The sequence below is a fragment of the Leptosomus discolor genome, chromosome 5 (assembly GCF_034619465.1).
Source record: "Leptosomus discolor isolate bLepDis1 chromosome 5, bLepDis1.hap2, whole genome shotgun sequence".
Taxonomy (NCBI): domain Eukaryota; kingdom Metazoa; phylum Chordata; class Aves; order Leptosomiformes; family Leptosomidae; genus Leptosomus; species Leptosomus discolor.
In genome coordinates, this window is record NC_141395.1 from 42,172,846 (window position 1) to 42,189,268 (window position 16,423).

Sequence of the window (16,423 nt, forward strand, 5' to 3'; positions counted from 1 at the left end):
AGAGTGTAGTAATTCGGTATTTTTTTTAGAAGTATTTTCTTTTCTAATGAATCTGAGGAAATTGTACAGTGAAACGTAACTTTTAGTAAAGATAAATATAAGAAGTCAATGTTAAAGTACCTGGGCTTTGTTTTTTCCCTTTTTTTTAATAACCAAAACTGGTTGGTACAACTGAGAAAAATGAATTATTGTTTTCATTGATGCAAACATGCCTTTTTTGAAGATAAATAGCCAACAGAAAATCTTTCCCCATATCTACACATGACTTCCTTCTAACCTCTTATCCTATCAGTTATAAAACTAAGTTGCAAAACAGCAGGTCACTGTTGTACCTCAGATAACATAAACCAACACGTTTCTAATTCATGAACTCACAAGTTCATGGCCAATATCAGTTCAGTTCATACCTGAAAGAGTTCATTAACTCTGTGGGTCCACCCAGATCCTTCTCAGTTGTACATTGCTGAGTTTTTAAATGCTGGTGATAGCCTCTCACCATGAAAGTTTATAAGTAGGTGGCTGGGCAGGTGCCTTTGGGATACAATTTGCTCCTCCAAGGCATTCAGGGCTCCGTATCACTGGTGAAGCTTTCTTTCACATGCAATTTCTTCATGCTTATTTTCAAACCTGGTGGGAAAGCTTTGACCTTATTGAGAACCTGCCCTCCAAAAACAGCACACAGCTCCATCACCCACACCGTCCCCATATCGGTAGTTTACAACATAGGATAAATTTAATGGGAATTTTCAAACAGCTCAGGAGAAAGTGATGCACAGGAACAGATCTACTGCTCATAACCTCTGAAAAGGCTGTCAAATGAGCACTAGAAGAGGATATGTTCAAGCTAGACTGACAGATGAAGAAAGACAGTCATGCACGTCCCATGTGGGGCATTTACAGACATCTGCTTGGGTCTTTAATATCCAGTCAGCAATCTTCCCCACTCCTGACTCCATGCCCTTTTGCAAGACATCTTGTGAGCCACTGCTACTCCTTTTCCTTCATTCGAACAGATAGAAGCATTTAGGGTGAACCAAGTGGCACTAGAGACTGTCCTGGTAAGAGAACTCTCTCTGCCACTTGCAACACAAGCACTAAACATACTTATCTGGACAAACAGAGGAGGATATTAGGGCTTTCTTCTATACTACTCCGTTTCAGGAGTACTCACAATTTGCAAGACTTGAATATCCCTTTCCTGCTTTCCATCTACTATAGAATATGCTATACTTGATTCAGACACCTGGTTGGTACACAAAAAACGGAATGAGAATTTACGGAAAACATCCACACCCAGAAAAACTTTAAACCCTAATTAAATAGCCTATGAAAGAAGGGGAAGATATATTTTTAAAAGGCTTTCTTTTGGGGGTTTGCTATTGACACCCTGACATAATGGGAAAGATGTAAGTGAATCAATCTGGCAGATGGATGTGACAAAAAAAGAACTGATGAATAGCAGAAATCTGAAGCCCTACAACCTTCAATGTTTATGAAAGGAGAATGGGTATACAGAAGTACGGGTGGACAGTCCCTGAGACAGCTGGAAACAGAGAACACCATGGAACAGACAGAGGGCAGACTGGGGGTGTTCTTCAGGACCTTTCAGAGCAACACAGCCAAGTCCTCCTGTTGCAGAAATCACCAGATTTAGGATTTTAGGATACTGCTTGGAAATCCCCTTACTTTTCCCATCTTAATTTGAATATCAGGAATTCTAATTAGTAGATATTAGTAGGAGAGACTAATGATTATTTTTGGAAGATAGGTCTCAAATGGAATAAATGATCAAATATAAAATAAAATCTGTATTGCCAATGCTGCTAAGACACCCCTGTAAAGTCCCAGACCTAAGGTATTCATTAACCAATAATCTGTTAGTGGTTAGAGACAAGAATAATATGTTATAGTCCAAGATGTCTGCAATACAGGTTTTATTATGGTACCTATTGTGTATAATCTTTGAATCGTGACCAAAGTAGGTACAAGCCAAGAGTCTACAAGCCAAGGACATGTTCCTTGACCATACACGGTCAATTCGAGGAGTGGTCGAGACCTCCGACTCACGGACCACTTATCCAAATTATACCACCTACTCAAAAGAGAGCAATAGAAGACTATGACAGAGGCTGCACGCTAATTTGCATCAGAAGTAAGAAAAGAAGAACCAATCATCGAGAAGATGAAAATGAATATGCATTGTATGGACTGAATATTTATGAATTTAATATATAAATATTTGTTGATTGCAACGTGCAGGTGGACATCTTTGGGAAGGATCCCATGTCCCCAGTGCACACAGTGCACAACATTAATAAAGGACGTCTCTACTTATCTGACTTTGCGTAGATAAGTTTTTCTTACCACTGCAGATTTGCAACAGTTTCAGCTACTGGATTTGTTTTCTTGTTGTTAGATGAGATTGCTTACCCGCTTATGCTCTGGGTCTTGCAAGCAGGAAAAGATTATTCAAATGCAAGTGTGTGTGGATGATGTAATTTGATTTCTCAACATTCTGGATGATGGGTCAGGCTTATACTTTTTGTCAGCAGAAATCCTTGTAAGGCAATGTATTTGATATTGTAAATTTAATGCTCTTAAAGCCTTTCTAGATTTTAGTGCATAGACCTCTGTCAAATATCGTACCTTTAGACTCATTTTAGAGAAGGTGTTTTAATTTAACCAGAATGCAAACTTCCCACAGAAGGAGAAACTAAGGCAGTAGTTCCATTTTATATGAGGGAACTTTTGTCAAAAAACTCCATGTGTTTTACAGCTTCCTTCAATAGCTCTTCTTCAAAACATGGGAGGCACAGGGATGTGGACAAGAGCAAACTAAAGAGGACAGCGAGATGAACAGTTTGGTTAGAGCAGCTGTTTCAGGTTGATACATACTGTGCATTGAAGATATACAATGCATGACAGTTAAACTTTCTTTTTCAAAAGTGGTGCTGCTTTTACTTGCCTGATATGTATTTTGCCCTTGCAATATAAGGCAGATGAACAGTATTGTCAGCTTTAAGGCTGCTTAACATTCTTTACAAAAAAATAATAAACAGATGCTGACATGGTATCAGGCTGCTCCGAACTGCCACTGTGTTCATGAATACCTTGAATATCACACCCAAAAAATGACCCTATTATTTCCTTCACAGAGGAAAAATGAAGAGTTCCCCTATAGCTGTACTAATCTTAGCTAACCATGTTAGCAAATTAACAGTATCTGCAGACCTAAAGGGATCCCTTCTGAGGTCACACGAAATGATGTTTGGGTTGTGCAGGCTTTTGAAAAGTACCTCTCTGTACCAGGCATGCGTGTGTGTGTGTGTATTGGTACTGATTACTGTGTGTTTGGCTTCTTACCAAAGTCTTTGAATTCCACTTTAATTTCGTATGTCACAGGACCAGTTAGAAATGTCCCCTTATCTCCCAGGTGCAGCTGGCTCTGGCAGGAGGGTTTCAGAACAGGACCTGTTTTCTTAATCCTTGACTGGAGGGACAAACCACAGGGTCTCTATTCAGTTACACTTCTCCTTTACTTGAGTAACTACCTGCTTAAATCCAGGGATATTTTAATGTTTTAAGTTAATCAGTTATTTAAATAAGTAATGGGTGTTTTAGGTTAAAAAAACCCACAACAGGAGCAACTTTGAAAGATTGCAATAGCTTACATTTCTGAATTTTTGCTTTAATCAAATCATATGAACTTTGTTTTTACGAGCTACCCAAAAAGGCAACTTTTCGTTAACTTTGGCTCAACAGAAGATATTAATCAGTGTCGCAGGGCTCACAGTCCGAGTTCACTTGCAATGCCCCCCCTAATGAGGGATCACTTACCACGCCAGCCTTCAGGTACTTCTGGAGTCATTAGAGGATGAGGCTGGCACAGGACCTCTGCTCAGCCAAGATAATGGATCTGATTTCCTTCAAGCCTTGTATTAAACCCCCAGACACACTGGGACTTGGCAACCGGATTTATGTGTCTGTTAATAAGTGTGTAATTGCTACTGAGATGGATGACTACACAAAGTACAGGGCAAGAGAGAACCCAGCCTGAGGCAACTAGTGCAGTTCTCTCATGTCAGTGAATAAATGAGGTTTGTCTTCCCCCAGGCCCAGTCCTGTGGTCGCATGTTCTCCCACTCCCTCTGAGACTGCAAGCTGTGGATGACACTGATAGCTCAGGAGGGTCAGGGAATTTGGGATTGAATTCCCAGCTCTGTGCTGGATAAGGCCTATATCACTAGCTCTGCAAAAGCACGAGCTCCTGGACACCCTGATGCCTTCAGCTCCACAGCAGGTACTCCTCAGGGCTGTGTCAGATACGGCAGAAAGGAGCACTTTTCTGGAACGAGGCCACAATGGCAGATTACTCTGCCTGTGAGAAAGTACGGCAAGCATGTAACAGAAAGGTCTGTGACTTAAGCTCCTTGTCTGAGAAAAGAAACATCATTTTGAATCTCTTGTTCTCTCTCCCTCCCCTAATCATCCTGACTTTTCGTTTTCTTGTCTGTTGAGCAATGGGCTATCAGGTTTCAAAGAACTATCTATTCTTATCACATTTCTGAACAGTAATGATCAACCCAGGGCTTATCACTGTGTATGGATAGGTAGATTTTTTTTTCTCCCATATTACTCCACACTTGTTTACACTCTACTGCATTATTGCCTTGCTGCTGGACAAAGTGAAACAGGAGAAATTCCTTTGTTGTCTGTAGAAAATGTAGCTAGAAAAGGCAGGCTGAAGATAGGAGGAATACACAAGTTTTTCCAGGTTTGGAACATGTGATTTCCACCAAATGACATGTCAGTGTGAAGCTGGGAGATGCCAGGTATAAAATAAGGGCAGGATGGCTCTACCCTTGTAGCAAGCTTACAAACCGTTTGCAGCTCTGAGACCTTCAAGATACAGAAGGAAAGACTTATATAATGCAAGCAGCAAGAATTTCCCTCTTAAATCTCAAACTACAAAGTGCCACTCTCTTGAACCTAATGTGAGAGAATGTCTTATTTATAATAAAATTATAATATTCTAATTTATAATATGATTCTGTATTTGCCTTATTCTTTATTAAGTTCATAAGCCCATCAAAGAGTATAAAAGAAATGTGAAAGAAGAAAGAAGAAAACCCTTCAGCTCAATTGTGCAGTGACATTGTGTGACCACAATTCAGAAGTGAGGAGGGAGTAATTTCATAGGAAAGAGATCTGTGTCCTGCTTTCTGCCTGGAAAGAAATGTCTAGTGCTGTTAATCATTTTAGAGACTATATGGTAACTATCAAATAGATTTAAATTTCTAGATTAGCTTTAAAAACTGCGCAGAACAATTCTGGTAAAAGCAAATGTCAAGAAAAAGGTATGAATGCTTTGCATACATGTGTTTTTCACCAAATACACTATTTTAGATTAATTCCTCCCATTTCAATATGACATTTATATTTCTACATGATCTACAAACAAATAACTTAACACAGACAGCCAGTTTGCAAACCGTGTGTCATGAAAACACACCCAAAGCAAATTAACTGACTTTGCTGAGCCTATAATTAAAAACAAAAGATGACTCACAGAGCATGGTCTTTGGGTTTTTGGTCAGGTGAAAGAAATATATGTCAGACTCCATGAAAATGAAATCAAAACTGCATCCGTTGGTGAATAATATACATTCACAGAGGACATTTGTAATTTGTAGCTGGCAGATGAAGTCCACCTTTTGTTGGACTTGTCAGAAAAGCCTCATTGATTCAAGTAAGTCATCTGCCTCCATTAAGGTAATTTGATTTCAGCCTGTGGAAAACAACTGCCAAAACCCGGTTGTAGTAAATCAGTACCAGAAATAAAAAAAATCAATAGCACTAAACTTCCAGGAATGACGTAATCACATTTCATTGAAAAATGTATCATTTGGAGGAAAAAGAACATACCTTAGACAGTGGTTTCTTCTGAGCACAGTTTATACCTCCAATAAAAACCATATTGGGCATCACTGGTCTGACGTACTCAAACACAAAGTCAAATCTCAGAAGCCAAATGGAAGCAGAGTTCATGAGGTCTATCAGGGATACATCTCTCTGAAGAACTTTGGAGGAAAATGTTATTGCCTCTTCGTAGAAACCGTTACAGTACACAAGCTCCAGGAGGGAAACCAGTGCATTTTCCACTCTCTGGAAAAAAGTCATGTGGTCTGAGTTGAAGGTAAATAGTCTCGGGATGTAGGACAGAGGGCTGGGGCACTGTGGTGCTTCATAGTGTAAGTTGCAAGGAAATCCTCTCATGAAGAACACAAACGGAAGAGACAAATATTTAGCAAGTGTTGGTCCACACATAAAAATGGGGTCTGTTAGGATAGCATCAAAGCCACTTTGATTCAAATACTGCAGGGTCTCCTTGCTGTTGAACAAGTCCTTGCACTGAACAAAGAACGTACGGAAAACGTGCACTGAGATGTTGTATAGTGCCAGAGTGTTCAGTGGGAAAGGCAGGTCCTTCAGATGAGTGGCAACATACTCATGAAAGGCATTATCCAGCTTTTCTAGTGTGTAAGACACTGGGTATGTTTTCACCGTGTATGCCTGTGTTGTTCCCATCTGCCAGCTCACTTCTGGTAGAACCACCACCACTTCGTGTCCTCTCTCGGTGAGCTTTTCAAGGACTTGCTGCATGCTAAGCCAGTGGCTTCCACCCATGGGCACCACCAGGAGTTTCCCTCCATCCAAGAGGCCAGGCAAGAGGAGGATAAAAATCCAGGCACAGCAAAGCCTCAAAGTCATGTTCCCGTGGTGAGAATATGGACTGTGGAAGAGTCTTCTCCTTCAGGCAGTAGCTTGAAGTTCCTTTTGAAGGAAGCTGATTGGTTTATCTGTTGAGATTTGCTGCTTTGTCATAATCTTCTAGTGAATGATTAACTGGTTTGGGTTGTGGTGTTGGTTTGTTTGTTTTTCTCATTAACTGTAAAGCCAAATGCACTATCCCTTTCCTGTGCTGAGTCATCAGACTTCCCCAGCATTCGATAGAGAACTAGTTCCTCAACATGCTATTCACATTTCTTAGGACTTCTCTCTTGATCGTTCCTGCATCCTATTTTATGCCTTAGCCAGGATCAAGGAATGCAGGTCTGGTGCAAAGAACTCCAACACCACAGTAACAAATGAAAACAACCTCAACAAATTTCAATGTGGTTGGAGACATGGATGTTCAGATAGCTTTTCTAAGGGCAGAACAGAAGACCCTCAGGATAAAGCGAAAGGGCAGATGAACCAACTCTGCTGAGCTAGCAGGAACCTCCACGGTCTACAATGCTACCAAGAAAAGACACTCAGAGAGGCTGACTGGCAGCTGAGGCAGAGATCTGTGAAGCTGAAGCCCAAGCGCTTGCTTCAGGGCAGTAATGCAGTTGTTTCACAGCCTATGAGATGGCCCTTAGGCAGCTGAAAGCTCCTCGCCACTTGCCTATATGGCAAGTAGAGGCCAGACAGAAGACACATACCAAATGTATTTTAAGGACTGCTACTCCCCATGTGGCTTGAACTGTTCAATAGAGCCTCAGGTGTGAGCCCAGGTATCGGACCTGACTTAGCTCATGAGCAGCTTCAGTGCAAGCATGGCTTTGCAAGAGCCATCAGCTTCACGGCATTGCTTTTGATGCTGAAAAATTAGATGCCTAAATAGAGCTGTGACATGGAAAAATAATGAAGCACAAGATATTTAGAGCCATGCAGCCTCTGTCCCTCAGGCACACAACTCCTTTTCTCTCCTTTACGTACCACGGTCAATGCAATGAAATGAATTACATATAATTTTCTGCACATTTTCCTATCAGCCTGCTTATTTCTTTTTCCCACTCTACCAATGTCTGTGAGATTTTCCTTGTGTAGGGAAACTACTGAGTAAGTGTGAAAACGCAGTTTCCTTTCAGGTCCTTGGTAACTTTTCAGAAAACAATTTGAGCTTGAGAGTAGGGGGAGAGGAAAAGCAGAGAGCTGTTAGGGAAATGTCTTGCCCTCTCCTCCCTTCTGCAGCATGACAAATTTGCCATCCAAACCTTGCAGCACCCTCAACGTGTAGTGAGTGGATGCAAAGACAAATCCAGGATGTGTAAAGTTAATCAGTACCTTAGAGGCGTTTCTGATCATTTGAGATTTTGCCACCAACTCCCTCAGTTGGCTTTGTTATCTGGCAAGCATATCTTGATGAGTTAAACTTTGCAGGGTTCAAGGGAGTGTGAGACAACAGTTGTTTACTTCTCAGATGTGGTCACCAGTGCAAGAAGGCAGTCGGAACTTTGAATTCAGGTAAGAAGCTGCATGGCTGGGGGAAGCCAGGGGAGGAACGGACAACCCCAAGGGAAAGCAGCTGTGTTGGAGAGCCACCAGCATCCTGGCCTGTATCAGCAATAGCGTGGCCAGCAGGAGTAAGGAAGTGATCGTGCCCCTGTGCTTGGCACTGGTGAGACCGCACCTCCAATATTGTGTGCAGTTTTGGGCCCCTTGCTACAAGAAGGACATTGAGGTGCTGGAGCGTGTCCAGAGAAGGGCAACGAAGCTGGTGAAGGGCCTGGAGAACAGGTCTTGTGAGGAGCAACTGAGGGCACTGGGGTTGTTTAGTCTGGATAAGGCTGAGGGGAGACCTTATTGCTCTCTACAACTAACTGGAACAAGGTTGTAGTGAGGTGGGGATCAGTCTCTTCTCCTGAGTAACAAGTGATAGGACAAGAGGAAATGGCCTCAAGTTGCACCAGAGGAGGTTTAGATTGGACATTAGGAAAAACTTTTTACTGAAAGAATGGTCAAACACTGGCACAGGCTGCCCAGAGAAGTGGTGGAGTCACCATTCCTGGAAGTACTCAAAAAAAGGTGTAGATGTGGCACTTTGGGACACAGTTTGGTGGGCATGGTGATGTTTGGTTGCTGCTTGGACTTGATGATCTTGGAGGTCTTTTCCAACCTTAATGATTCTATGTCAGCACTGCTGCCTGTGGCTCTGTGGCCACACCAGCACAACATGCGTGATCACAGCAGATCACAGTGAGAGTCAGCGCTGGCAGCAATGGAGGTGCCAGCTGGGCCACTCTAGAGGTGCCAGATGGGCCACTCTAGGCTTGGTGGCAGCATTAGGAAGGCAGCTGCAAACACCTGCTTGTTTTGGAGGGAGCTGGTCTTCTCTGATTACTGACCAGGTCATCTGTATTTGCAGTCCCAACGCTGGTACGAGACCTGGCCTGCATGTGATGGGGCCACGTGACCAGAAGGGGCAGAAGGAGAAGCAGCCTCAGCCGCTGTGACAGGTCTTCCTTGCAGCGGAAGCCCTTGTGCCACAAGGCTGGTATGCCGAGCTTCCTCCTCGGCCTTGTTTTTCAGAAGGCTCCAGCAGGGTCTGTCGCTGGTGGTGGCCTGCGAGGTTTGGGTGATGGCGGAGACCCTTCCCAGGCCCACCACCCAGCAGACGCCGGGCCTTCCGTAGGCCCCGGGGTCTCCATGTCAACCCTTGCCCTTTTACCCCTTCCACCAGCAGGGCTGGCTCCCACCGTGACTGGCAGGGAACTACATCCCCCAGCAGAACTTGCGGGAGGTCCGCCCCCCCCCCCCCCCCCCAGCGGGCAGTGCGGCTGGCCCCACTCTGCCGCCGCACTACGACTCCCGGCAGGCTGTGCGCGCCCGCCCGCCCCGGGCCCGCCTTGCCAGTCGGTCTTCGGTTCGCACCGGCGCCCGCCCCCGGTGGTCCTTTTCCACCCCTCGCGGGAGGTGTCCCTTGCTCTGGGGAGCGGGTGGAGCGAGAGGGCGCCGCTGTTCCCTCTCCGGGTCTTGGCCAGGTGGGTAAAGGCCCAGAGCAGCGGCGGCCTTTAGGTCCCAGCGTGCTTTGCGTGGCGTCACAACAAACATGGCGGCGGCCGCCGGGTCGTGGCGGTAGGTGCCGGCTGGACTCCAGGGGCTGCCTCGGAGCGGTGAGTCGGGCTAAGCGGCGGCGGCGGGGCGCCGTACCCCGCCATCCCCGGCGCTGCGGTGCGGGCGGCAGACCCGGGGCTCCGGTCCTCGTTCTCTCTTCGGTACCGATGAGAGCGCGTCTGACGACTGGGCCCAGCTCCGTGGGGGCTCCGGGGCTGGGGCATATGGGAGGTGGAGAGAAGCAAGGGGAGCCGAGTGAGTTCAGCCTGAAGATGGGGAGGCGAAGCGGAGACCGTCCCGCTGTCGGAAGGGCGTAGGTACAGCCTGATTCTTGTAAGGCGTGCGTTGGGGTAGGATGAGAGGTGCCAGACGCAAGTTACAACACGGGAAGTTCCCATCAGAGATAAGGAATATTGGGGCAGGGGCTTAGAGGGGTTTTGTGGGCTCCTTTCATCGAGTTATTCCAGCTTCAGCAGGGCAAGGCTCTAATAAACGATCTGCTCGAATTTGGCCAGGCTTTGTGATCAGAGACATCATCCAGAGATTCGTTGTAAGCTATGTTACTGTGTGATTTTTAAGGGAAGGAAGCTGTTAGCAGCAGTGCAGAGGATCCAGAAATAAGGAGCGAGGGAGGATTTGGCACTGTCCTGCTGAAGTGCTTCTCTGGAGTGGTGGGTGGGTACAGCAGACTGTCAAGTGAGATGATCGCTGTCTCCTAAATATGCGTGTTTTTATGGCGAAAAAACGTATTAGGGGCAAGCTGCTGTGCATTCAGATGAGGAAAATAGGAAAATTTATAACGTTTGGATGGTTAAAGTGTAGTAGCCTAACTGGAAAAATGAGTGAAGGCTGCCAGGTGGTTTGGAAAGAGTGATAAACCTAGTAATTACATCTTGAAGTACGGGAGGTGGAACCTTTACAGGCTTTTTTTTTTTTTTTTTTTTTTTTTTTTTTTTTTTAAGGCAGTGAAGGTAGAAGAGCTGCATTCAGAGGAGAAAAACACGATACAAAGAGATCAAAAAGATTTCTTTCCTCTCTATGTTGCTTAAGAAGTATCTCCAGCCATGTTATTTTATTTTGTGCAGGTTTATAAGGGGATATCTATTGTATGAAGTGCTGAAGAAGCATTATAGAACAAGCAGAGTGAATACTGCCATGCTGCTTCATTGTCAGCTGCTTTTAGCATAACCTTTTGCCTAAAAGCTGCTCTACAGTGGGAAGAACTAAAATGGGCTTAATGTAATGCTATTTTATAAAAAGAGTTTGAGGAGATGCCTGATGAACTACCGGTTGGTTGAGTGGGGAGCTGTCAGCTACATTTGGGTTTTCAAAAGGCATGCAACAAGGTTTGCCACTGAAAGCTCTTAATGAAATTAAGCTGATGCAGGAAGTTGTTGCTTGATTAAATAATAAGCTAAAAAATAGGAAACGGAAGATCAGCTGTCGCAGAGGGGAGTTTCTTTGTATTTTTGCTAGGCCTGCATTCAGCGCATCATAAACTGTCAGGAATGAACGGTGCATGCTGGGATGATTAATTTTTTTGTGAAATTGACTGATATTTTGGAGTAAAGCCAAGTGCCATCAGTGAAACTTTAAAGTCTTTATGCTAATAGGCAGCTGAATGAAACAGTAGCAGATAATATTTGTTGTAGGTGAGTCCAAAGAGGTGTGGCACGGGGCAGAGACGATCACAGCTTTATGGTTCTTTATTTTATGGTTCTTTATATACACGTGTGTTTCTGTAAAGCACGTGTATAATGGTGGGGTTGGAAGTGAGCATACAGGAATGAAACCTTGGGGTAATAATAAACATTGCTTAAAAAAAATACATTAGTGCTCAGCAGTTGTACAAAAAGAGAACAAACCAGAGCGTTGTTACTTAGTTATAGAAGGCCATGGCTTGTGCATGTCTTGAGCACTGTAGGCAGATGTGGTCCTCTGATCTCAGAAACAGGTAAAGCAGGTGTTCAGGGGGTTTGGAGGAGGTAGATAATCAAAGATAGGGGACAAGTTCAGTTATAGGAATGAATACGGCTTTGTGGAAGCTTTTGTCTGGGAGAGATATCCGAGTGAAATATAATAAAAATCTGTAAAATTGCATGTGGAATGAAAGTAAATAGGGGAATGATTATTCGCTGCTTCAGTATAACTCCTGCTAATGCAAGAGCTATAGCATGCCAAATGGAATTGTGGGGGGAGAAGCACGAAACAAAAGGGAGCAGGTTTGGAAGGCCTGGTACCTGCTTAGATTGTTGCAAGGCTTCCAGAAAGGACTGAAAAATATTTCCATAAGAAGAATTAGTTGCCATTGAGTTTCTGGCTCAAACGTCAGGAAGGAAAGATAGTATTTTCATAAAATATCACTGGTTTGTTGACTTACACTCTTCCCATCTGAACTGGTCAATACTAGAGACAGGTTACTTGTGCATATGGATTTGTTGAGAGACAGTGCAGGGATTTTGATGTGTTTGAGAGGCCTTACATACTGTTCCTGCAGGAAACTGAACAACTTGAGCACTAGTTAATTATGGATGTTAGAAGGACCTATTTATTTTGCTATGCATGTTTTTGCCAATGCAAAATTGAAATGTGATGTATTTGATTCCAGTTAGAAGTCTGTTCAGACCTGTGATAAAATAAGTACTTTTAATTCACCCTTTTTTTGTCACACTAGTGCATGCTTTTGTATGGATCTGACATTCATTTTTAGAATGAACAGAATAAGATGGAAAAAAGTTATAAACAAATTCTCCAGTCAGGGCTGAAAGGTTCATCTTGGAGGACTTGAGGAGGGTGGATTCAATTGGTGTTTTTATAGTAAATAGATAATTTTCTTTTTTTTTTAAGGACTGTTTTGCCTTCACAATGTTTGGGGACTTATTTGAAGAGGATTTTTCTTTTATTTCAAACAATTATTGTGGAAAAGGGAAGAAATCAAGACCCAGAGATTCAGAGCCTCCACCTCCCAGGGATTTCACCAACCTAAGTGGTATCAAAAATCAGGGTGGGACTTGCTACCTCAATTCTCTTCTGCAGACTCTCCTTTTCACACCTGAATTTAGAGGTATTGTGTTCAAAATCTTCTTAATGTTGGAATTGATATTTTGCAGTGACTTCTGGTTATTTATTAAAGAAACACCACAAACACTGATTGTTTTCAGGAACAGTTTACTTCAGTTCACTTCAGGTAAGTTATTACAGAATACTCAGAGCTATTGGTCTGTAAAATCAGTGTTGTCACTTCTGCCCAGAATGTAAGTATTACCTTTTCTTACAGGTGGACAGTTAAATTTTGTGTAAATAAATAATGCTGTCTGTAAAGTGTCATTCATTTTTTTTAACACAACCACTACAATTCCTGAAAAGACATATTTTGCCATCTAAACACCTTCACACTTACTTCTGCTTTGTTATTATAGCTTGAACCAGTTGCAAGGATGAATGATATTCAGAAATGGTGTTTAGTGTCTTAATTTGCCAAAAAGAGTAGCATCAAGCATAATGCTTGACAGTTAAAATACAATAAATCCTTAAAGAGGGGATATTGTCTTTTTTTTTAAATAGGCATTTTTCTTTACTATTACAGAGGCGCTGTTCTCTCTAGGACCTGAAGAACTTGGGACTCTGGATGATAGTAGTAAACCAGATGCAAAGGTATTTAAAACTTTCTTGTCGTTAGTCACTGCTGAATGTTGATTGGGAAGAATTTGTTTCAGTTTGCATGGAACTTCTTACAAGAATGAATGAAAGCCTAACTTTGATACTGAAAGACGGTTTGGTTGGCCAATACTCAGTTTTTCATACAATTGTAAGTTTTCAGTGCCATAAGCTTTTAGTTCAGAAGTAAGATACGGAGCCTGTTTCTGCTGAAATTGATAGCAGAGATCATTTTGTCTTCAAGGAGAGCAGGAACAATCCCAAATTCTCTACAGTCCTGTTTCAGATTTTTCTCTTCTGTAGTTGAAGCTACAGTGCTTTGACTTCTTTGTCACCAGGAAAAAAACCCAAACAAAGTAAATGTGTGCAGCTTAGGTGACTGCACCGAGGCTCTCTGAAGGTTTAACAGCCTGCTCGTGCACAAGGTGGTGTGGGACTAGAATTTAATCTTTGTTTAAAAAGTGCTTACTGAAGTTGAGTACAGAATACCATTCTTTAGTTCTCAGGTTAAAGTGACACAACTGTTGCTTAGAAAATCTTTTCCTTTGTAAGTCAGAGTTATACACAGATAGCTCATCAAGCTTGTTGACATTACCCATTCTCCTTCCTATCTCATTCCACCGCCCCACCAAGCTCTTTAGTGAGCAAGGAGTAGCACGTGTTAAATCTGTATGTCATGATGTCTTGTATCTGAGTGCTGAGGGTTTAGTGTTGTGAAAAATACCAGAGAAAGTTGTCCTTTTTTACTGTGGTGATGGCTTAGTTTTAATCTGTGCAGTTTTGCTTTGTCACAAAGTATATGTGCATAACTGTATTTGGCTGAGTAAGGTGAGGCACTGTCAATTTTTGGGAACCAGTCTGGCTGATGTTTTGATGTGAATTTAGTAACCTGTGTCATGAAAGCCATAGACAGTGATGGTTTATGACAAGTTTTGTACTAAATTATTTTTCTTTTTTATTTAAATGATTGGTTGGAAGATGCTTTCTGATCTGTTGGGTATACTTTGTTCGTTATTTCTAGGTTCGAATAATTCCATTACAACTTCAACGGTTATTTGCTCAGCTTCTCCTCTTGGACCAGCAGGCTGCATCTACAACAGACCTTACAGAGAGCTTCGGGTGGAACAGCCATGAGGTACAAATTGCCATCAGTGATACCATCATTGGTAAACTTTGTCCTGAATGGAGAAGATAACTTGAAGTCTGACATTAAAGAAACATCTTAAAATACTTCAAGCTGTGGAGGTAGCATTGAATTTGGTCAACTATTGTTGTATACTATTGTACCTCCACATGACTTATGTGCCAATTGTTTACAGCAAGCAACAGAAGAAAATTATTCTGTTTGATATAATTTCAGTAGCTTTTTCTTTGTTTTTATAGGAACGTTTTTCCAGCAGTAATTGGGGTTCTTGTCCTCAAATACTTAGATTCTTATCTAAATTGAACTATATAACTCATCTTAGAGTTTAGTCTAAATCTACGCAAGTGAAAGTGTCTTATGTGGGTTATAGTTTATGTACTTGTAGCTACTCAGAGAGCATAACTGAATTAAGAATTAAAAAATAAAGGTAGCAATTTACTACTCAAGATAGTGAATATCTGAGTAGTCCTTGAGGCAGCTGTCTCTGTCACACTTAATGTATGTTGTTTTTAAGCAATAAGCAAAGCAGATGGCACTATTTTATTTCTTCAAGTTTTGATTTTTTTACCATGCAGGAAATGAGGCAGCATGATGTGCAGGAATTAAATCGGATTCTGTTCAGTGCTTTGGAAACTTCCCTTGTGGGGACTTCGGGTCATGACCTTATTAACCGATTGTACCATGGCATCATTGTCAACCAGATTGTTTGTAAAGAATGCAAGAATATCAGTGAGAAACAGGTAAAGCCAGACGATTTTCCAGGATAGGTTTCTGTTCAGTCTGTTGAAGATAATTTAAATGTTCTTTTTGTAAACTCCAAAAGTAATGACATCTTTCTTGAGTGTCACTGGTGGCCTTGTTGAATCTAGGTAGCGTGTATTGGTTAGGGTGCTGCAGACTTGAAAATGTGAAAATTATACATGACTTTGTTGTTGTTAAGTCTTGGCTGGCATTTGCTAACCCATCTACCTCAGACTGTGACTCAGAGGTAAACAAGCGTTATTGCATCTTCTGAGTTGGCAAGCATCGGATTTAGTAGCTGTACTTAGCAGAGAGCTGAACAATGGGGTAGCAACAGTAAAACATATCTTTACAGTCTTTTATGTTCTTTGTAGTTTAAAAAAAGTGTGGTTGTTTTTTTGGGGGGGTTTTTTTTTGGTTTGTTTTTTTTTTTAATTTCTCTTCTGTGGATGTATGGGAGGTTTTCCCCATCAGCAATGAAAGCAAAATGAACACTTACATCTGCTATGGTGAATGGGATGAGTATCTTTCTAATGTACTGTGAACTTACACCGCTTACTACCTTATTTTTTTGTTGTACTTCTGCATAGGAAGATTTCTTAGACCTAACGGTGGCAGTAAAAGGTGTTGCTGGCTTGGAGGAGGCCCTGTGGAACATGTATGTAGAAGAAGAGTATTTTGAAAATGAGAACTTGTACCGATGTGGAGCCTGTGATAAACTTGTTGAAGCTTCAAAGGTAATGCATTGGTGATTCTCAGTGTTCAGTTTGCTGACAGTTAGGAACTTTGTTTTCGTTGCTGTGTCTGTCCTCTTAACTGTGAAATAAAATGATCTGTATCTTTAATCAGATGATATATAACAAGAGGATACCAAAATCTGACCCGTTTTTTAAATGTCAGCAACTATGTCAAGAAAAGCTCATGTGACTCATTTCTTGACTTGAGTATTGTTGCAGTCTTTAATCGAGCCGATGGTGAATGGGGTGACATGTAGCTTGA

The 16,423-nt window shown here is 42.3% G+C and overlaps 2 protein-coding genes across 3 annotated transcripts in view; one reads left to right on the forward strand and one right to left on the reverse strand.

The window, feature by feature from the left end:
- Positions 1 to 562: 562 nt before the first annotated feature.
- LOC104347211 (UDP-glucuronosyltransferase 1A8) lies at positions 563 to 6,771 on the reverse strand. The gene is made up of 3 exons (XM_009952178.2): positions 5,926 to 6,771; positions 1,172 to 1,243; positions 563 to 658 (listed from the first exon to the last, which is right to left on the reverse strand). Exons 1-3 carry the CDS (start codon positions 6,769 to 6,771, stop codon positions 563 to 565), a joined length of 1,014 nt encoding a protein of 337 aa, XP_009950480.2.
- A 3,149-nt stretch (positions 6,772 to 9,920) lies between these two features.
- USP40 (ubiquitin specific peptidase 40) overlaps positions 9,921 to 16,423 on the forward strand; it is a 40,839-nt gene continuing 34,336 nt past the window's right edge. Inside the window, exons 1-6 of one of the 2 annotated variants that reach the window (XM_086465108.1) lie at positions 9,921 to 9,941; positions 12,730 to 12,946; positions 13,469 to 13,536; positions 14,561 to 14,674; positions 15,259 to 15,423; positions 16,015 to 16,161. In XM_086465108.1, coding sequence (XP_086321234.1) covers positions 12,748 to 12,946; positions 13,469 to 13,536; positions 14,561 to 14,674; positions 15,259 to 15,423; positions 16,015 to 16,161 — 693 coding nt within the window. In that variant the 5' untranslated portion in view covers positions 9,921 to 9,941; positions 12,730 to 12,747. Of the gene's footprint in view, positions 9,942 to 12,729; positions 12,947 to 13,468; positions 13,537 to 14,560; positions 14,675 to 15,258; positions 15,424 to 16,014; positions 16,162 to 16,423 lie in introns of those variants that run through there. The other variant, XM_086465107.1, reaches the window with a different exon arrangement.

Excerpts from the sequence above, each read along its gene's own strand:
- LOC104347211 (XM_009952178.2), bottom strand. The coding sequence starts at position 6,771 with ATGACTTTGAGGCTTTGCTGTGCCTGGATTTTTATCCTCCTCTTGCCT. Across the intron at positions 1,244-5,925 it reads AGAAGAAACCACTGTCTAAG|GTGTCTGAATCAAGTATAGC; the intron begins GTATGTTCTTTT and ends TGTACCAACCAG. Across the intron at positions 659-1,171 it reads ATATTCAAGTCTTGCAAATT|GTTCTCAATAAGGTCAAAGC; the intron begins GTGAGTACTCCT and ends TTTGGAGGGCAG.